The sequence below is a fragment of the Nyctibius grandis genome, chromosome 20, assembly GCF_013368605.1.
Source record: "Nyctibius grandis isolate bNycGra1 chromosome 20, bNycGra1.pri, whole genome shotgun sequence".
NCBI lineage: Eukaryota > Metazoa > Chordata > Aves > Nyctibiiformes > Nyctibiidae > Nyctibius > Nyctibius grandis.
The window spans coordinates 7,112,002-7,133,881 of NC_090677.1; the positions used below are offsets into that span (position 1 = coordinate 7,112,002).

The window sequence follows — 21,880 nt, forward strand, 5'->3', positions numbered from 1 at the left end:
GGTGGGCAAAGGAGGAGGAAGAGGAGGGTGAGGGTGTGATTTCGTTATGGCATTTATCATTGCTGGGATCAGGCTGAGGAAGGATCCTGTGGGGTGGATTGGCGGGCTCCTTGGTGGCACAGGGCACAGCCAGCTCCCCACGGTCGCCTGTGTCCCATGAGGGACACCCCGGGACATGGTGCTGCTCGGTCTGGTCTCCCCTCACCCCACAGGCTCCCAGCTCGAGGAGCAGGTTCAGCCCAGGCTGCAGCTCTGGGCAGAGCTTCTGGGTTCTCCTCTTAGGCGGTGTTGAATCCAAAAGTCAGGCGCTCGTGACTGGAGCCGAAAGCCAATTAGCAGCAGTTTAACTTCATCAGCTTCCTGACTGAATGCAAGTTTTAATTAAATATTTATTTAGTCAGGCATCCCGTGCAGTAAGCGTACCTCAAGATCTGAAGGCTGTAGGTCCTGTGCTTTAATTAAAAGAAAGAAACACATGACTTCAACTCCAGCATCTGTGACAGCTCCTCATCCTTTCGAGGGTACAAGCAGAACAGCTGGGAACAGCATCTTTTCTTGCCGTGGCTTGGTCGTCTTCTCTTTTGCCTCCTATGCTCCAGCATAAGAACTGGCTGTGAGATGACTTGGTTGGGAGGAGAGAAGAAACAGGGTCTGGTTGCAACTCATGGGATGTCAGAGCAGGTACTAGGCTCTCAGTGTAATGCAGAGAGCTCTTTTGGGGACAGTGTTCTGTCCTGGGGTGACAGGGAGCACTTTGCCCATCTGTGGCTGGTGAGGAAGTGCGATCGTCCAAAATCTTAGGTGCAAATGGCCTTTAAAGCAGGCATGGTCTGCAGCAGCCCAAGGAGGTGGCCTTCACAGGCCATGCACTTAGAATCATGGAATCATTTAGGTTGGAAAAGACCTTTAAGATCATTGAGTCCAACCGTAAACCTAACCTTAAGCTGTGAACTCCTTCCTACAGGACCTTGTGGATGATAAAGACTGGAAATTTTAGATTGTGTTTAAACTGGATATCAGGAGAAATTTCTTCACCGAAAGGGTTGTCAAGCATTGGAACAGGCTGCCCAGGGCAGTGGTGAAGTCACCATCCCTGGAGGGGTTTAAAAGCCGTGTAGATGTGGTGCTGAGGGACATGGGTTAGTGGTGGGCTTGGCAGTGCTGGGTTAACGGTTGGACTCGATGATCTTAAAGGTCCTTTCCAACCAAAACGATTCTGTGATTCTATAAAAGCTTGTGTTGGTCCACAAGGAGACAGGACAGTTCTGTGGAAGAGAACTGTCTCTCCATGGAGCAGAGGAGGACACTGGCGTCTCTCCTGAGCGCTCCAGGCCCTTTCTCTAGTGTCAGAGCCTGACACTAGAGAGAGTGACTGTTCTTCTCTCCTTGGTGGCCAATGCTAGCTGACTCCAGGCTTCTCTCAGTGTGCCAGATGGAGCTGACACACAAGAGCTGGCTCCGTGAATCCAGCATCCCATGCTGAGCGGGTCCCAGCACCTCCTAAAATAACAGGCCCAGCTCCCTCCCCGCCTCAAGGTCAACCTGGAGGAGCTCCATCACTGGCAACTGGGTTGTACAGGAGGAGAACCAGACCAGCTCCATCTGAGAGATGATGCAGCGTTCAAAATGGGGCTTTTCTCTGGTTCCTGGAGCCTGCTCAGCCCAGCCCTCTGCACCAACTGCACTCATCCGCGCCGTGGGACAAGGGAGAATCAGAGAGTGACAGAAATCCCTTTGTCAGCCGTGCCTGGGAAGGAGGGTTACAGAGCTATTAGTGAGCACAAAGAGGGGACGGATTCTCTCCTAAGTGCTCCGGGGACAGAGATTTAAATGCTGAGCTCCCGATAATGCTAATGGGAATTACAGAGGTCTCTTCTTACTGCCTTGAAACAAGAGCATTGAAAAAGAGGCCAGCTTTCTGCAAGGAACAAATTCACTTGGTTTTAAGATGGTGCTAAATGGGATTTTTATTCATTTCACACTCATTAATTCCCCTGCCTGCACTAGCTCGGGGTGGGAATTTGCTCCAGTCCAGTGCATGTGAGTTGGCTGGCTCACTGCACACTGGAGGACTCTGGGTCTCCATCCACCATCCCCTGCTCTGTGGGGGACAGCGGTCCCCAGAGCGGGGTTCCCAGCCTCGAGAAGCTCCAGAGGTTTTGTTTCCACATGGACATGCAAAATGCTGGAGGGGAAATCCCTCCATCCCATTCACAGCACCTTGTTTCCTGCGGTCTGGTACAGCACCCACAGGAGACAAGGTGCGAGGTCGTCTGACCCTCTGCCCTCCAGAGGAGGGCGACCAAGCTGGTGAAGGGTCTGGAGGGTCTGACCTATGAGCAACGGCTGAGGGAGCTGGGGGTGTTTAGCCTGGAGAAGAGGAGGCTCAGAGGTGACCTTAGTGCAGTCTACAACTACCTGAAGGGAGGTTGTAGCAGAGTGGGAGTCGGCCTCTTCTCCCAGGCAACCAGCGATAGGACAAGAGGACACAGCCTCAAGCTTCACCAGGGGAGGTTCAGGTTGGACATTAGGAAGCATTTCTTCTCAGCAAGGGTCATTAGCCATTGGAAGGGGCTGCCCAGGGAGCTGGTAGAGTCACCATCTCTGGAGGTGTTTAAGAAAAGGCTGGACATGGCACTTAGTGCCCTGGTCTAGTTGCCGTGGAGGTGTCAGGGCAATGGTTGGACTCGATGATCCCAGAGGGCTCTTCCAACCTGGTTGATTCTGTGATTCTGTGGTTCTTCATCTCCTGCTCCCTCCGTGTAAATCACATGCTTGTGGGAGACCTGTGAGTCTGCTGCCCGTGTCCAGTGATTAAATCCTTCTCCGAAGCGACAGGCTGCGTTAAAGCTTGGGCTTGCTCCAGGGGTCACGGACGGTACCTGTAGGATTTACGGACCCAATCAGTCATTTCATTTCTCTCCGCAGCCTCTGACTTATTAACACAATAACAGAAACCAGAAGGACTTTGTTTTCCTGTGGCGGATGGTTATGAATCACGTTGGCACTGCACCTGCAGCACTGCCCTTAATGAATCCACTCAGGCGTGCCCGCGAGCCCCTGCGCACATTCCCACACGCGCTCCGTTGTCGTATAGCATTAATTAACCTTGTTTAATGGGCTTGCAGCTCTGAGTCCCCCGCGGGGTGACTCTTGCCATGAGCAGCAGGGATGCAGCGGGAGAGCTGGGCAGATGTTTGTTTGAAAGGAGACGTGTCAAGGAACGTATCTCCGCTCCGGGAGAGCCTCGGCGTGATGGGGTCCCTTCCTGGAGATCGGCACGATGCTCATGCTGGTGAAAGACCAAACCTTAGAGCTCCCGTGTCCCGTGAGGAGCCTGTGGCCACTCATACGTAGGAACTGGCATCACCAGCTTTGTACAGGCTCTTACTGCACGTTGCTGTGAGCTGGGCACGCTGGTGTTGGCACCGCATTCTCCATGCCGGGGATGAGGGATGGGGCAGGGTGTCCACCGTGCACCTCACCAACCTTATGGTTATGGAAAAAATACAGTTTCCTCACTAGTTCATGCCCCTCGTGTGCAGGCACTGGTGGCGTGGAGAACATCTCAAGCAGAGGGGAGGGCTGAGCTGAGAAGGGGGATGCAGTGTCAGAGTGTGAGGAAGGATGCTCTGAAGGTGACGGACCCAGGCAACTAGCGGTAGGACAAGAGGACACAGCCTCAAGCTGCGCCAGGGGAGGTTCAGGTTGGACATTAGGAAGCATTTCTTCTCAGCAAGGGTCATTAGCCATTGGAAGGGGCTGCCCAGGGAGGTGGTGGAGTCACCATCTCTGGAGGTGTTTAGGAAAAGCCTGGCCATGGCACTTAGTGCCATGGTCTAGTTGACGTGGTGGTGTCAGGGCCATGGTTGGACTCGATGATCCCAGAGGGCTCTTCCAACCTCATTGATTCTGTGATTCTGTGATTCTGTGGCCATGTTTTTCTTTTTATGGCCAGGATCCAAGCTTGCTGCGCCGTGGAAGCCGTTGTGCTGTGAGTCTGGGGGTGTCCAGGGTGAAGGAGCTGCACGTGGACGGTGCACACGGGCGTCGCAGAGCTCTTATTAAATTATAAGAGCACATTTAAAACGCTTTCCCATTAGGAAAGCCTCAGAGTTATGTTGATATAAAGATGTTGATAGAAAAAAAAACCTTCCAAAGACTTTATTAAAGGAAAAAACCCACCATGCTGCAATTTTAATGAGGAGCTTGTAAATATAACAAACTCCTGCTGATTTTCTCTATTCATTGCCTGCGTTGTCAAACCACCTCGCCGGGCTTGAGACGACCTGGGAGGGCTGGAGCCATGCGTGGGCTGTGAAGGGCGAGCGTGGGGTGCAGTGGAGAGGACAAGGTAGGGCTGCCAGCTCCATGGGGAGCAGCTTGGCCTCCAGCCTTGGCTCTCCTCCAGCCTTTGCTCGAGGAGGGAAGGGAGGAGAGATGGGGAGACCTGCTGAGCTGACTTAGCAATCCCATTTTTATTAGAGATGCAGTTGCTGATTAGCTCCACATCCTGATGACTCGGGCAGGATAAATTACAAAGGAAATGCAGAAATCACTGGGGTTATATTAACATCTCCCGGGGAAGCAGCAGCAAGATCTTTTTCTGGGCCATTAAGTGGTCACCATTCGTTTGCTACCTCGTCTCTTCGATAGCAATTCTTTTTTCTCTCTCTATTTCAGCCCGCTGCGTGCCAGTGACCTCGCGTCCCTTCTTTGCCATCGCTCCCCCTGCTCCCCTTTTGCTGATTGTCCTCACCAGACACGGGTCAGATCCTACAGGATTTCTGGTGTCTGGCTCCCTGGAGAGCAAAGACCCAGGGGAGGTAGCCACTGGCTCACTTTGAGAGCCAGGATGGATGTGGCTTGTCTCAGATCACCAAGAGAAGCCTGTGGAGGAGGTGGACACTGAATGTCTGCTTCCCAAAGCCAGTGCTGATGGCTAACCCTCCTTCTCCTCTCCTTGCACTCAGGACAGAGGCCACCTCGGTGGGTTGCTGAAGGCTGCACACCCCGGGAAGGCAGCGCTGGGCTGCAGTCCATCCCCAGCCCAACTCGCACACACGTCAGCTCCTCCAGCACAAGGATGAGTCCAGCAAATGACCCTGCTCTTTCTTTCCCCTGCAGAGCCAGCTTTCCCAGGCCCTGAACGGGTTGTCAGACAGAGCCAAGGAAGCAAAAGAGTTCCTGGTCCAACTCCGCAACATGGTGCAGCAAATCCAGGTACTGTGTCTCCTGGCCGAGGAGCAGCCCCTTCCCACCAAGATGAGCTGCTCTCTGCCAATCAGAGAATCACAGGATGGTGTGGGTTGGAAGGGACCTTAAAGACCATCCAGTTCCAACCCCCCTGCCACGGGCAGGGACATCTTCCACCAGACCAGGTTGCTCCAAGCCCCATCCAGCCTGGCCTTGAACACTGCCAGGGAGGGGGCAGCCACAGCTTCTCTGGGCAACCTGGGCCAGTGTCTCACCACCCTCACAGCAAAGAATTTCTTCCTCAGATCTCATCTAAATCTCCCCTCTTTCAGTTTAAAACTGTTCCCCCTCGTCCTGTCACTCCATGCCCTTGTAAAAGTCCCTCTCCAGCTTTCCTGTAGCCCCTTCAGGTACTGGAAGGTGCTAGAAGGTCTCCCCGGAGCCTTCTCTTCTCCAGGCTGAACAGCCCCAGCTCTCTCAGCCTGTCTCCATAGCAGAGGGGCTCCAACCCTCGGATCATCTCCGTGGCCTCCTCTGGACTCGCTCCAACAGCTCCGTGTCCTTCTTCTGTTGGGGGCCCCAGAGCTGGACGCAGCACTGCAGGGGGGGTCTCACGAGGGCGGAGCAGAGGGGCAGAATCAATCCTCTGCCCCATCTCCCCAGCTTGGTTTGGTGGGTGCTGTCCCAAGGGGGCCCACACCTGGCTTTTCATAGTACCCTCCTGCAGCCCTCCCAAAAACTGCTCCTCCCAAAGCTGCCTGTGTCATGGAGGGAGCAGCAGAGACCCCAGCTCTTCCCAGCTCTGCTATAGGCAGATCCAAGGATGCGGCAGGAGGGACCAAGCCTGTCCCTCACCTGCCACCGCCAGGTGTAAGCACCCCCCATGCTGATGCTGTAGATTTGTGTGTTGCAGTGGTGCAGCTGCACGTATCAAAATGGCCCATGTGGTATCATAAAAAAAAAAAAATCAGGTTTTTCAACTGAAATGGGGACATGCCCCAGGCTGTGACGCTCTGCTCTGACTCGCAGGAGAACAGCGTGGAGTTCGAGGCCTGCCTGGTGGCCCAGTGTGACGCCCTCATCGACGCCCTCAACAGAAGGAAAGCCCAGCTGCTGTCCCGGGTCAACAAGGAGCACGAGCACAAGCTGAAGGTGAGCCCCTGTGCACCGGCTCGGGTGGTCAGAGAGCTTCCTGCAGGGTTGGCACCGGACGGGGATGGGGAGTGTGATGCTGTTCGTTGGGGTGAAGCGCTGCAGGAGGAACGGGGAGGTCACTGGGAAGCTGCTTTTCTTGCTTTTCATGTTAGGGGAGTTCCATTTTGCTACAGAATCCCAGCCCGCTCCCAGGGTGACAGGCCCTGAGCAAAGGTGGTGGTTCCCACTGAATTACTCCATTACAGGGCCAGTTACTCGTCATTAGGTCAGCAGAGCCATGCGTACAGCATCCACAGGCTGCAAAATGACCTTCAGAATCAGAATCAGTGAGGTTGGAAGAGACCTGGGGGATCATCGAGTCCAACCTGACACCACCCTGTCAACTAGACCAGGGCACTAAGTGCCATGTCCAGGCTTTTCTTAAACCCCTCCAGAGATGGTGACTCCACCACCTCCCTGGGCAGCCCCTTCCAATGTCCAATGACCCTTGCTGAGAAGAAATGCTTCCTAATGTCCAACCTGAACCTCCCCTGGCGAAGCTTAAGACTGTGTCCTCTTGTCCTATCGCTAGTTGCCTGGGAGAAGAGGCCGACTCCCACTGCGCTACAACCTCCCTTCAGGTAGTTGTAGACTGCACTAAGGTCACCTCTAAGCCTCCTCTTCTCCAGGCTAAACACCCCCAGCTCCCTCAGCCGTTCCTCATAGGTGTCTTCATAGGACACCTTGTTCATGTCCCATGTTGCTTCCAACCTGCTAGCATGATCCTGCACGTTGCTGGGTGCCTGTAACTTCTGCTGGCTTCAGCTGAAGTCCTGGGGCACTTGGTGTCATGAAATGCCAGTTTTGTCATCAGGCAGGAGCAGGAATTGCTCTGTTTTCTGTTTGGTGCTTGGTGAGCACCTCATGGCTTCAGGTTTCACAGGGAGGTGAGTTGTTGGCACTGGGGGAGCTGAGATGCAGCTCTCAAAGTGAGCGCTGAGGTCAGCTGTGAAAACGGGCTCCTGGCTTGGGTCGTTCCTGCAGTCACTGCACCGCATCTTTTCAGCTGGTTCAGGGCTGAGAAGAGAAGCAAAGGGCCAAATCCCACCTGGGAGCAGCGGAGCGGGTATAACAGTGCCCAGTATCTGTTGGACAAGGTAGCTGCACCCTGGCCATCCCTGAGGCACTTCACACCGACATCGCTTTGCACTTCTAGGCTCTCTCTTCCAAGGCCATTTCAGTGTTCTGGCTAGAAACATCCGTGTCTCTTCTCTGGCTCCACTTGCATCCCCTCCTGGCCTTGCTTTGGGCCACCCAGGAGGCTCCCAGAGGGATTCCTGGTCCTGCCTAAAATGACAGAGGAGGCCTTCAGCCTCTGCCCTGCCCGCAGACGCTGGGCACCTCAACACGAGGGCTCGGGAGCGTTTCCATTGGGAGATGGACAATAGCAGCTTTGTGGGACCAGGCCCAGCATCAGCGCTCGGGGTCTGACAATAAATCCCAACCCCAACCAGGCCCGCCACGCCGCCGGCCCGTCTTCTCGGTGCAGAGAGGACCCCCACTGCCTGGTGGGCTCTCTGTCCCTCTTCCCCTTCAGGGCACGGTTAATTAAACCCTCACAAAGCCGGGCAGCACAAAGCAATCTCCCTGCTCAGCACAACCCACAGAGGCCTTTCGCTTTTTGGCCAGAGGAAGGGATCTGCATCCCACTGCTTGCTCTTTACCCCAACACATGCACGTGTACATCCCACCCCATCCACCCTCGGTACCAGCTGGGCTTTGTCTTTAGGCAGGCCTGGCCCTTAAAAGAAGAAACAGCCCCTGGGTTTCGGGCTGGACTCTGTTACAATCAGCCCTCGAGCCTCCCTCCCTGAAGGACCGAGCTCTCCCCACGCTGTGGGGAGATTTTTAGCCTGAAATGATTTGATTTTCCCTTTTAATTCTTGGCGGGGGGTGGGCGAGTAATAAATGCAGCTGGCCTTGGCCTTAGCCTTGCGTGGGGAGGGGCCTGCAGCAGTGACCCACCCCAGTGCCAGGCACGCTGAGATTTGCCTCCTGTGGCTTCAGCATTGTCCAGCTGGGCCACGCAGCCTTGGCACTCAGCCCGAGTGGGCACACATCTGTCCCCTCTGGCTCGGGGATGGGGACAGAGAGGGTCTTGCCTGCTTTCACAAGCTGCAGATGGGACAGGGGGTGCGGGAGAGTCTCAGCCCTGGTGTGCACCTCCCTCCCTGCTGTCCTCACTGTGCGTGCACAGGGTCCTCCAGCCACACTGGGCCACCGAGGCGAGCGTTCGCCACCAACCCCGCAGCCTGGTGGCACTGCCACTGTCCCCACCATGCTCCATCGCACAGGGGAAGGGGCTGCCCGGGTCATCGCCACATAGGGCAGTGTCCCTTTTGTCCCCTCCGAGGAACCCCCTGGACAAAAGCAGCACCTGCAGCTCCAGCTGGGCACAGGCTGAGCTGGCCTCGCTCAAAGGGTCAGGGGAAGGCGACGAGCCGTGAAAGGGGAGCAGCATTGTGCCTGGAGCAGCTGCCTCCCGACGGGACGTCCCCCAGCTGCCCCGGGCTGGGGCTGGCTGGGGGGAGGATAACAAAGCCCCCAGCTCTTGCTCCGAGGCTCTGGAGCACTGGAGGCATTGCAGAGGGAGCAGGAATTAGGACATTAGGAAGCATTTCTTCTCAGAAAGAGTCATTAGACGTTGGAAGGGGCTGCCCAGGGAGGTGGTGGAGTCACCATCTCTGGAGGGGCTTAAGAAAAGACTTGACATGGCACTTAGTGCCATGGTCTAGTTGCCATGGTGGTGTCAGGGCAATGGTTGGACTCGATGATCCCAGAGGGCTCTTCCAACCTGATTGATTCTGGGATTCTGAATCCATCCAGGGTGTCAGGAAGGACGATGTGCAGCCGAGGGGCCACCTCCCCACCTTCGCTGGCCCTGTCCGTAGCAGCCTGCTGCATGCTCGGCGCCGTCTCTGCCTGTACGTGCCCCGGGATGCACCTCGCGCTGGATTTGGACCTGTGGTGGGTCCTGCTGCAGGACCATGGAGCTTGTCCTGGTTCGTGTTCACATTAGGACAGGACATTGGCTGCTGCCTTGCAGTGACAGCTTCACCCCTTCCCATAGGAGACCAGTCCAACGCATCCTAGCCTGGCCTGCGTGTCCGCTTGCCACCGCAGTGTCCCCAGAACGTCTCAGCTGAGGAGGAGATGAGCAGATAGACTGACCAGTGAGACTTAGCTGAGCCACCCAGGAGGTCTTTCAGATCCAAACTAGCCCTGGCTGCAGCCAATCTCTCCTGGCACGGCATGGCACTGGGTGAGCGGGGAGGGGAGGCACAGAGGGACGGAGCCTGCCACTGGCGCGGGGCCACAGGCGCCTGTCACCGGAGAGCCCAGCAGCACCCAGAGTTGGGGTCAGCTCAGCTTCAGGACTGACCTACTTTGGCTTGACCCGTGTTTCATGGAGGCAGTTGTCCGCAGGCCAGCACTAATTGCTACAGAGCAGGGAGAGGTTTGGGAAGCAGTGAACTTGGAAGGGACATTTCTCTGCCTTTCCCCAACCTCCCCCTGCACTTGGATTCAGATTAAGAACCCGGGCTTTAAAAAATAACATCTGGAGGAGCAGTGGGGCCAGGTGCCTGCTCCACCACCAGGACAGACCTCATTGCTGTCCTGCTCCTCATTGCTGGCCCTGGTTTTCAAAGGACTAGGATGGTCTTCCCCAAGGGAGGATGCCCTCAGAACAGGCTGGTTTGTGCAGGAGGGACAGAGGTTGTTGTCCCAGGAAAATTTCTCTCCTCAGTCCACAGCACACGCAGACTGAGCTCTGCGTGCACCCCCTTTAAGCTCTTGGCAGTGTGGTGGACCATTCTGGCCTTCTTCTGGCCTTCAGGTCATAGGATGTCTTTGCTGTGTGATTTCAGCACAGGAAATGCTCACGAAGGGCTCCTGTTCATAGCGCTGGATCTCCAGAGATGAAATGCTGCTCCATGACCCTTCTTTAGGGGTTACAGTCAGGATTTTCCAGGAAGCCCAAGGGAACTTGGTGTCCCCTGTTGGATTAGGTCACTAGTGATCAGGACTGGTGTGAAAGGATGAGAAACAGGACAGAAGCACAGGTTTAGTTTCCTATACTGCACCATTTCCGTATGGAAACACCAGGCAGGACACACGGGTCAGATAAGCTCATCACAAGGTGCATTCTTTCCTGAAGATGCAGATACCAGACCGCTGCTTTCTCTTACAAACCCCTCCACACTCTGCACTGTTTTCCCCCAGTGATGATATCTGAGCACCGAGAGAAGGGCATTGGCACCACGAGCTGGGCACTGAGGAGCTCTGCAGAGGTTTGTGCAGGGGATGCCTCTGGTTTGCTGATGTCCCTCAAGCTTTCCACTTGTTTTGTTGAAGAGCTAGATCAAGTCATAGAATCATAGAATCACAGGATGGTTTGGGTTGGAAGGGACCTTAAAGACCATCCAGTTCCAACCCCCCTGCCATGAGCAGGGACACCTTCCACCAGACCAGGGTGCTCCAAGCCCCATCCACCCTGGCCTTGAACACTGCCAGGGAGAGGGCAGCCACAGCTTCTCTGGGCAACCTGGGCCAGGGTCTCACAACCCTCACAGCAAAGAATTTCTTCCTGATATCTCATCTAAATCTCCCCTCTTTCAGTGTGCCTGTCCTCCGTAGCATCTGACCCTGTGCCATGTTCTCCAGTGGTTCTCTCTGCACTGGAGGCCAGGTCTCCATATCACACCTTCCCACCCTTGCTTGTGCCTTTGATCCAAAGGGGCTTGTGCAAGCCCCCCAGGACGTGCCGCCGCCAGCATCGCACGGGGTTGCTAACGCAGCAGCTCTGCTTTTTCTGGCTCCAGCCTGCGCCTTCTCTCCCAATAGCAAGAGGCAAGTCACCATGGAAACATCCACCTGGAAATGCTCTGCTCAGAGGACGTGTGGTTGTGGGATTCAGCGCAATCAGACCATCAGGATCAGTCCTGGGGATTTTTCCGGTGAAGCACAGTGGCACTGCTCCTCATAGCATCACCCTCTGTCCCCACGGCCGTGCAGGTGACCGTACCCCAGCCACAGCATGCCCAGGGTGAGGATGCTCCATGATCTCCACGTGACATCCCCAGCAGGACTCATCCCAGGCACTGTGGAGCTGGGGTTCAAGTGAGGTTGAGTGCCTTGAAACCCGGTAATCTAGCCAAGTACTGAAAAGAAGAGGAAGGTGAGGAAGACATTTAAGTAGCGATGAGTGCAGATGTTATTGCCTTCTAGGAGCTGTATTAAAATGTAAATTATAGTTAATGTCATCTTGCAGGGAAGAAAAGCTCTTGAAATAAATTTCCTATTTTAAGGTAGTAGTGAGCTGCTGTGAGTGCGCAGCAAAAGTCCTTTTTATAGGCTGTAATTAGCAACTGGGTTCTGGCTGTTGCTTCCTTTGGCTCCTAAAGGGAAAAAAAAAGCATTTGATAAGAACGACCCCAAGCAAAATGCCTGGAGCTGCCCAAATCCCAGAATCACAGAATCACAGAACCAATGAGGTTGGAAGAGCCCTCTGGGATCATCGAGTCCAGCCATTGCCCTGACACCACCATGTCAACTAGACCATGGCACTAAGTGCCATGTCTAGTCTTTTCTTAAACCCCTCCAGAGATGGTGACTCCACCACCTCCCTGGGCAGCCCCTTCCAATGGCTAATGACCCTTGCTGAGAAGAAATGCTTCCTAATGTCCAACCTGAACCTCCCCTGGCGAAGCTTGAGGCTGTGCCCTCTTGTCCTATTGCTGGTTGCCTGGGAGAAGAGGCCGCCTCCCACTGCGCTACAACCTCCCTTCAGGTAGTTGTAGACTGCACTAAGGTCACCTCTGAGCCTCCTCTTCTCCAGGCTAAACACCCCCAGCTCCCTCAGCCGTTCCTCGTAGCTCAGACCCTCCAGACCCTTCACCAGCTTGGTCGCCCTCCTCTGCACTCGCTCCAACACCTCAGTCCCCTTGCCAGCCAAGCCAGGGTGCTGTCCCGTTAGCCCTGTCCCAGAAGATGCCACCACCCAGTGAGGTGTGCTACCTGTGTGGTTTCAGGAGAGGTTTGTAAACTATCTACCTCTGTGCAGAATTCATGGCAGACTGGTTTTCCTGGTGATCTGGTGAACACTGCAAGCCCTTTGAGGCCTCCCAAGGCTGCCCCTCAGCCCAACACAGCCTCATCTGCTTGTACAAGTTAAAAGCTTGAGGAACTTCCAAATTTTGCTTTCAGCTTTGAAATACTCTTCATTACTGGGGTAACCGGGAGCTGAGGTAGCCATGGGAGTGGGAATCCCCCATGCACGAGGAGAACCACAGGATGCTGAAGGCCATATGGAGAACTTTTCAGCTTCACTGGCCCCACTGGGTTTAGGCCGTGCTGTCAGAGGTGTCGGGGATGCTTATGTCTTATCTTTAAAACCTTTCATTCCCCTAATCAAAGCGATTCACGGAGTCTCGCTGTTCCCATCTGCATCCTGCTGCTCTTGTGTGGAGCGCAGAAGCTTTACAGCCATGAAGCCACACTAGGTCCCAGCTGAAGATCCCTCCTCTTGCCTTGGGAACAGTCTGTTGGTGGCAAAGGGAAACGTGGGTTTCTGCTGGCGGCTTGCCTGCTGTGTAGATGCTGCCATGAAACTGCTGTTTCATGCTCTAGTTCTCTGGATGAATAGGGGCTTGGTCCCCGAGGGGGATCACAGAGTCAATCAGCCTGGAGCTGCCTGGCACTGGCCTCACCTCACCCTGCTGCTGGGGAGCGGGCAGGGTAGAGGGGCAGAGCCGGGACTGGCATCTCCATGCCCCAGCTCCCTCCTTCCAGACAGTGCCTGAAAACCACAGAGGTCTCACGCTGACACCGCAGCAGTGGTGGCAGGTCCCCTTGCCTCACCGGTAACCCTGGCCCTTGGCCAAGAGGGTGATGGGTGCCGGGGGAGGCAGCCGCGTGTCCAGGGCTGTCCTGCGACACCGTGCCTGTCTTCACCGAGCAAACTCTGGTTCTTGGAGGCTCATGTCTGGCTGGCGGTAGCAGATGGAAATTCTGCTGGTGGTACTTCGAAAGCATGTCCTCAGGCAGGGAGAGGCTCACAAATTCATTATCCTGGGCAAACCAGACAGAGATTTAAGCTGCAAAGAAGATAAGAAGATTGTTTTACCAATCCCATCCTTGCTGTCTTCCTGGTGGCATGTGCGTTTCCCTGGAGAGGGGTCTGACCTGAAAGAAGGAGGCTGATTTCTGGGCATTCAGGGTGGGATCCCCACTTGCCCGTCTGCAGCCCAGCAGGGAATGTAAAACCTTTCTCTGGCTCAGTCGGTGCGATCAGGACATGCTCTAACAGCAAGGTTGGAGCCTGCAGGCTGGGCTCACCTCACACTCAGTGGTAACACCATGGTCTACAGCTGAGAGACCCAACATCTATACGGCCGACAACCCTTGCAAGAGCAGAATCACAGAATCACAGAATCAGCCAGGTTGGAAGAGCCCTCTGGGATCATCGAGTCCAACCATTGCCCTGACACCACCATGGCAACTAGACCATGGCACTAAGTGCCATGTCCAGGCTTTTCTTAAATCCCTCCAGAGATGGTGACTCCACCACCTCCCTGGGCAGCCCCTTCCAATGGCTAATGACCCTTGCTGAGAAGAAATGCTTCCTAATGTCCAACCTGAACCTCCCCTGGCGAAGCTTGAGGCTGTGTCCTCTTGTCCTATCGCTAATTGCCTGGGAGAAGAGGCCGACTCCCACTGCGCTACAACCTCCCTTCAGGTAGTTGTAGACTGCAACAAGGTCACCTCTGAGCCTCCTCTTCTCCAGGCTAAACACCCCCAGCTCCCTCAGCCATTCCTCGTAGGTCAGACCCTCCAGACCCTTCACCAGCTTGGTCGCCCTCCTCTGGACTCGCTCCAACACCTCAACATCTTTCTTGAAGTGTGGGGCCCACAACTGGACACAGTATTCAAGGTGTGGCCTCACCAACCCCCCAGCACCCTCTCTCTGGGCAGAAGAGATCAAATTAATGCCAGGGGCTGCTTTGTGTTGCATGGCAGGGGCTGCAGGCTGCTGCAAGGCTTTGCACCCTCTCTGCTCCTTCTGGATCCCGCCCCAAAGGACTGACCATCCCCATGGAGAAGGGAAGTCCGGGGGCTTGCCCACGCTTTCAGAAGAGGTCAGTGTAGGAGTCCAGGTCTCCAGGACTAGCTGTTGCCTCCGCTCCAGCCTCCCTCTGCCACAGGCTGGAAACATGGGGCTGGGATTGCTAAAAGCAGCCAGGAGTGGCTGCTCCCTAAACATCAGGAGCTGGTTGGAGAGTGCTTTGTGGAGAAGCAGATGGGTTGTTCCAGGCTGCAAGACTGGTAATTCTTTTCTTCCTGTTAGGTGATTAAGTAGAGGTGATTAAATTATAATTAAGCAACACATCATGTGGTCGATTGCCCTGCAGGAGTCGTCACCCACCTTGAAACCCAGGTTGGGGCTGACACGCGCTTCGTTTCCCCTCCCCATCCCTGGGACCAGCGGGGATGCTCACGGGAGGAGATGTTCCTCAGCCCAAGGTGGGCACGCAGGCGCTGGGGTTCACTGCCTGCGGCGCTGAGGACACAACTGTGCATTCAGAAATGTTAATTGCTGCTTATTGCAGCTTTTTCCATCACGCTGCAGCTGCAGATGCTGAGGAGAAGCTCATCTTTGCTGTCTTTAACAGCCTGAATAGCTGCGGTCTCAAGAGCTGCGTGGCTTTGTGCAGTCCTAGTGCGGAGCTTGACAGGGCTTTAAAGCTCTTCCAGGAGAAAAAAAAAATTATCTGCCATGAGCACGTTCCTCTAAAGCATAAAATCTCTCTTTCTGAGCTGCTCTGCCAATCAGCCACCCACCGCCAGGTCTGTCTGCCTGTTCTGCTGAAAAAGGCTGAGAGAGTTGGGGCTGTTCAGCCTGGAGAAGAGAAGGCTCCGGGGAGACCTTCTAGCACCTTCTGGTACCTGAAGGGGCTACAGGAAAGCGGGAGAGGGACTTTTTACAAGGGCATGGAGTGACAGGATGAGGGGGAACGGTTTTAAACTGAAAGAGGGGAGATTTAAATGAGATATTGGGAAGAAATTCTTTGCTGTGAGCGTGGTGAGACCCTGGCCCAGGTTGCCCAGAGAAGCTGTGGCTGCCCCCTCCCTGGCAGTGTTCAAGGCCAGGTTGGATGGGGCTTGGAGCAACCATGTCTGGTGGAAGGTGTCCCTGCTCATGGCAGGGGGGTGGAACTGGATGATCTTTAAAGTCCCTTCCAACCCAAACCATCCTGTGATTCTATGAAATCCCACTGACACTGGCTGCAGACCTGGTCTATCTCCTTCTGCGGGGACTGAGCATGAGGGAGCCCCTTGCCCTTGCTCTTAGGAACCAGCCAGCCTTCAAACACCCTCGCGGTATCGGAGCGTGCCCCCCGTCCTCCCCGCTGTGCTTCAGGGAAGGTCAGCAGAGCCTGCAGGCACCGGCCAAACCTCACGCTTGTGCCCCGCTGCTGGGGTGCTGAAACACGTTCCCCTGGGGGAACCAGCAGTGGGTGCAACCAAGAGGTGCTTTAGCGTGCAGCCTGGGCAGCCCCAGGCAGAGCTCGGCATGCTCTGGGAGCCCTGCCACGAGGCATGAAGGATTTATCTCCTCTCATGGGCACACCTCTCCCTCTGAGCTCATCCCAGCCTCTGACTGCTGCAGCCAGTGGAGAAAATGAGGCAATTCTGCAGCGTGGTCCGTCTCAGCTGACGGGCAGATGAGCATCTCAAACAGATCGTGAGTCAGAGCTGAAGCTGGGGGAGGTGGTGCGTTCGTTCCTCTTAGAAATACCAAAATACCAGGCTCGTTCCTGTTGGGTGCCGCTGCCCCGGAGCCAACCCTGCGGCCCGGCTCTGCGCCGAGGATGGGTAGGGCAGCCCCAGGGAGGCTGCAGCAGCAGGGGGGTGTGTATGGAGGTAGGCGTTTGCTTTGCGTGGAGTTCGTAAGCTGTCACGTGGAAGCTGTCTTAATTAAAGACAGAGCAAGGAGCTGCCCTACTGCTTTGAATAATTACATGGGTTAATGATTTTGAGCTAAACAAGGCTTGTTGTTTGTTGTTCACCAGGTTTTCAAGGATCTGGAATTCGGTGGATGAGTCTTGGCCAGTTCTGCCTTCTTCTCTTCTCTTCTTTGTCTCCCTTCATGCTGCCCTGACCCTGTCCCCGTGCCCATGCAGCACCCAAGCCCATTTGCTCCCTGTCTCCCCAAACCCGGCAGCTCCGAGCAACGCTGCTCTCCTTGTCCCGTTGCAGGTGGTGCGAGACCAGATTTCTCACTGCACGGTCAAGCTGCGCCAGACCACGGGCCTGATGGAGTACTGCCTGGAGGTCATCAAGGAGAACGACCCCAGCGGCTTCCTGCAGGTGGGTGTGGAGCTGCTCGTGTCTGGGCTGCGAGGGGAGCGGGAACAGCATTGCACAGCCCAGGGGTAACAGAGCAGAACTGGGGGAGTTACACCAAGGGTGATGGAAAGCTGCCCGGTGGAAAAGGACCTGGGGGTGTTGGTCGAGAGTGGCTGAATATGAGCCAGCAGTGTGCCCAGGTGGCCAAGAAGGCCACCAGCATCCTGGCTTGTACCAGCAATAGTGTGGCCAGCAGGACTAGGGCAGGGATCGTCCCCCTGTACTCAGCACTGGTGAGGCTGCACCCTGAATCCTGTGTCCAGTTGTGGGCCCCTCACTACAAGAAAGATGTTGAGGTGCTGGAGCGAGTCCAGAGAGGGGCAGCGAAGCTGGTGAAGGGTCTGGAGCACAAGTGTGATGAGGAGCAGCTGAGGGACCTGGGGGTGTTTAGCCTGGAGAACAGGAGGCTGAGGGGAGACCTGATCGCTCTCTACAACTGCCTGAAAGGAGGGTGTAGTGAGGTGGGTGTTGGTCTCTTCTCCCAGATAACAAGTGATGGGATGAGAGGAAACGGCCTCAAGTTGCACCAGGGGAGGTTTAGATTGGAGATCAGGGACAATTTCTTCACCGAAAGGGTTGTCAAGCCTTGGAACAGGCTGCCCAGGGCAGTGGTGGAGTCACCACCCCTGGGGGAATTTAAAAGCCGCGTAGATGTGGTGCTGAGGGACATGGGTTAGTGGTGGGCTTGGCAGTGCTGGGTTAATGGTTGGGCTCGATGATCTTAAAGGTCCTTTCCAACCAAAACAATTTGATTCTGTGACATCCCCAGCTTTTCCAGCTGTAAAATCAAAGGCCAGCTTCTCCTCGCATCCAGGTTCACAGCAGGGCAGAAGCAGAACCAAGCCAGGGACATTTCTCACTCTGACCAGAGGGCTGCAGCAGACAGTGGTGTATCTCCAGAGCAGTGATCATAACGTGCTGTCTCGTGGTTCTCCAGTGAGAGATGGGCATACAGCACTTGAGAACTGCATCCCACCATTCATTCCTGGGCTGGTCCCTTTGGTGCTAGACCCTGCCTTTAAAATAGTCCCCAAAGCTCCTGAGGTCCCTCTGCCAATCTGAGCCTGCAGCGAAGGGCGATGCTAGATCACACCACGTGTGATGTCCCAGCCTGTGGCAGTCAGGGGCAGAAGTGGCAGCCTGGGAGGCACAGGGAAGGAGGAGAGCAGGGTAGGGACAGGGCACAGCGTGCAGCCCTGGTGGCCCTCGGTAGCTGAGGCTGCTCCTTGCCACCAGATCTCCGACGCTCTCATCAGGAGAGTGCACTTAACCGAGGACCAGTGGGGAAAGGGGACGCTCACACCCCGGATGACCACGGACTTCGACCTGAACCTTGACAACGCCCCTCTGCTACAGTCCATCCATCAGCTCGACTTCGTGCAGATGAAAGGTAAGAATATTTCCAGTGCCTTCCAAAAGCAAACGGGCTGTGATGCAAGGAAGCTCAGGAGGACTGTGTGCCCAGGTGGCCAAGAAGGCCAATGTCATCCTGGCCTCTATTAGGAACAGTGTAGCCAGCCGGTCTGGGGAAGTGATCGTCCCTCTGTACTCGGCACTGGTGAGGCCGCACCTTGAATCCTGTGTCCAGTTCTGGGCCCCGCACTTCAAGAGAGATGTTGAGGTGTTGGAGCGAGTCCAGAGGAGGGCGACCAAGCTGGTGAAGGGTCTGGAGGGTCTGACCTCCGAGGAACGGCTGAGGGAGCTGGGGGTGTTTAGCCTGGAGAAGAGGAGGCTCAGAGGTGACCTTGTTGCAGTCTACAACTACCTGAAGGGAGGTTGTAGTGCAGTGGGAGTCGGCCTCATCTCCCAGGCAACTAGCGATAGGACAAGAGGACACAGCCTCAAGCTTGGCCAGGGGAGGTTCAGGTTGGACATTAGGAAGCATTTCTTCTCAGCAAGGGTCATTAGGCATTGGAAGGGGCTGCCCAGGGAGATGGTGGAGTCACCATCTCTGGAGGGGTTTAAGAAAAGCCTGGACATGGCACTTAGTGCCATGGTCTAGTTGCCATGGTGGTGTCAGGGCAATGGTTGGACTCGATGAACCCAGAGGGCTTTTCCAACCTCATTGATTCTGTGATTCTGTGACATTGAGCGTAGGCCTGTACCTTTGGCTGGTGCAAATGAGCTGCCTGGAGGAAAGGCTACCAGCCGCGGGGCTGGCCTGGCCCCTCACTGCCATCGCCGCTGGATTTTCTGCCTCGGAGCCATTTGCACACAGCAGCGTTTCTCAGCGGTCAGGCACAGGAAGGCTGTTGACCACACGCTTCCTCTGTAACGATAACGAGCACCCTCAAACTACGGCCCCGCTGGTCGTTGCTGCAGTGAGAAGGGTGCGTTGGGCACAGCTGCTGGGAGCGCTTGTAGCTGCTCATCATTAGCCAGGCCGTTAATTGGAAGTGTCAGTAGCGTTTTTTGATAGCGAGGGGAGCCAAACCCAGGGAGGGCTGGCTTGCTGTTTTGCTTACGCACCAGTCATGGAGACGTTGGTGTGTTCCTGCCCTCCCTCCTTTCAATTTAGCCCAGAGGGTTATTTTTAATTAATAAGAGCAAATCTACTGCTAGTTTAGCCGCCCTCACTCCTCTGTGGAGGCAGGGCAGAGCTGGCAGAGGCTGTCCTCTCCGCTGCTGGGTCAAGAAGCCGTCGTGTCAGCTTGTGTCAAGCTGGGTCAAGAAGTCGTTGTGTTTTGTAGACTTTGCAGAAGGTTGGGTTTGGATCCCAAACACGTGTCGCGGCACTAGGGGAGGCAGGGCAATGCCAGAGGTCTCGATAAAGAGCAGAGGTGAGCAGTAGGTACAGGGCATCCCACGTCTGTTGCCAGCACATGCTGGGCACGAGCAGCATCCCTTCTGCTGTGTTAGCTGTAACACGAGGGCTTTCTCCACTCGCTTCCTCCAGGCCCTCAGCCTGGTGGTTCCTGCTGAGGATCCAACCCAGAAGGTGGAGGAGTCACAGAGGGAGGTGGTGAATGGTGAACCTTGGCCAGTGAGTCCATCTTTTCTCTCCCGGGCATCTGTGGCTCATCCACATCTTGTTTGGCTTCTCCATGTCTTTTTTTTGCTGGCTCCTGTCAGACTTTGGACGGTGAAGATGAGGATGGAGGACAAGCCGCTCTGTTGAGAGGAGGTTTAGGAGGGCTGTCCCTGCCCAGGGGATGGGATGTCTCAGTGGACATCCTCTCATCTCCTCACCAAGTCTCGCCGTTCATGCAGTTGCCTCCCCTTTTGGGACAGACTCGTTGCTGCTGCTCCGGCATCGCGGGATTTGTTGCAGTGGATTTGTTTGATGGAAGAGCAGAGCAGTGCTTGCTCCTGGGTTGTAGGTAAGGCCAGGCCCATGGCTGCAGCCATCTCTGCAGAATGTGTGGGAGAGTGTCCCAGGTTTGGGCCCAGCTTACCAGGTGTAGTGTTGCACTGCTGTATTGTTGTTGGAGCGAGTGCAGAGGAGGGCGATCAAGCTGGTGAAGGGTCTGGAGGGTCTGACCTACGAGGAACGGCTGAGGGAGCTGGGGGTGTTTAGCCTGGAGAAGAGGAGGCTCAGAGGTGACCTTATTGCAGTCTACAACTACCTGAAGGGAGGTTGTAGCACAGTGGGAGTCGGCCTCTTCTCCCAGGCAACTAGCGATAGGACAAGAGGACACAGCCTCAAGCTGCGCCAGGGGAGGTTCAGGTTGGACATTAGGAAGCATTTCTTCTCAGCAAGGGTCATTAGCCATTGGAAGGGGCTGCCCAGGGAGGTGGTGGAGTCACCATCTCTGGAGGGGTTTAAGAAAAGCCTGGACATGGCACTTAGTGCCCTGGTCTAGTTGCCATGGTGGTGTCAAGGCAATGGTTGGACTCGATGATCCCAGAGGGCTCTTCCAACCTCATTGATCCTGTGATTTCACCAAAGTGCATTAGAAAACAGGAAGAAAGCAGAAAAGCTCTGGGGAAATCTCAGCTTCACCGGGCTGCAGGGTGGAGGATTTTGGTGCTACCAGCCGGGGTTACACTAACTGGTGTGTAGTTTCCTCCCCAGTGCCGGCCCCGCCGATCCTGCAGCTAGAGGAGTGTTGCACCCACAACAACAGTGCCACCCTGTCCTGGAAGCAGCCGCCCTTGTCGATGGTGCAGGTGGAAGGCTACATCCTGGAGCTCGATGATGGCAACGGCGGCCAGTTCAGGGTAGGTGCTCGGAGCACGAAGCCGGTCCCGGTGGCAAGGTGTTGCTCCTGGCTCCAGGGATTGCTCTTGCATGAAGCGACCACAGAGTTCCCCAAACTTTTTGCAAGTCCCCTTCTTCCCTGGAAACGTGAGGCTTGCTGCTGGGGTGCCCAGGGAAGTACCCAGGGGTGCTGCGGGCTGTTTTGGGGGGCAAGGTTATTTGAGGGGTTGGAAATAACCTTTCCAGTGACCAAAGTGTGAAGAACACACTTGAAGCTCCAGTCTTTTTAGGTTGCTAAATATTTCATGCAAGGTATGCTAATTGCCATGAAAGACTCAGGGTTTGCCAGCTGCCAGCAAGCAGAGGTGTTTAAGGCCTGAAGGCTTTTAAATTGCTGTAATTACACAATTAAAATATGATTTTTCTCTGATCCGACACGCTGATAATTATCCTGGCGTGTTCACATCCACCGAGAGCAGGCGCGGGGACCAGCCCGTCGCGTTTTCTGAGTTCACCCACAAGAAACTCAGCCAGGCAGGAGCCAGAGCAGGATCAAGGCAGAGGAGAGGTGGTGTGAGTGGGGTCTGGGGAGAGAAGGGAGCAGGAGGCTGGGTGTGGGGAGACCAAGGCTCAGCACAGCCACCCCAGCAAGGTGAGGGCAGTTCCCCAGCACACCCATCTTCTCCCATCGTCAGTGGGAAGGAGCTTGGATGTGCGTGGTGTTAGTTAGTTAGCTCATGGGAAGTTCCATCTGAATATGAGGAGGAACTTCTTTACTTTGAGGGTGCCAGAGCACTGACACAGGCTGCCCAGGGAGGGTGGGGAGTCTCCTTCTCTGGAGATATTCAAAACCCACCTGGACGCGACCCTGTGCAACGAGTTCTGGGTGACCCTGCTGTGGCAGGGGGTTGGACTGGATGATCTCCAGAGGTCCCTTCC

The 21,880-nt window shown here is 55.4% G+C and overlaps 1 protein-coding gene across 1 annotated transcript in view; it reads left to right on the top strand.

Annotated features, from left to right (window-relative positions):
• Window positions 1-21,880, top strand: part of TRIM9 (tripartite motif containing 9) — a 65,916-nt gene that overhangs the window by 30,235 nt on the left and 13,801 nt on the right. Inside the window, exons 2-6 of the mRNA XM_068416627.1 lie at window positions 5,128-5,223; window positions 6,226-6,348; window positions 16,651-16,761; window positions 18,037-18,190; window positions 20,804-20,961. Coding sequence (XP_068272728.1) covers window positions 5,128-5,223; window positions 6,226-6,348; window positions 16,651-16,761; window positions 18,037-18,190; window positions 20,804-20,961 — 642 coding nt within the window. The remainder of the gene's footprint in view (window positions 1-5,127; window positions 5,224-6,225; window positions 6,349-16,650; window positions 16,762-18,036; window positions 18,191-20,803; window positions 20,962-21,880) is intronic.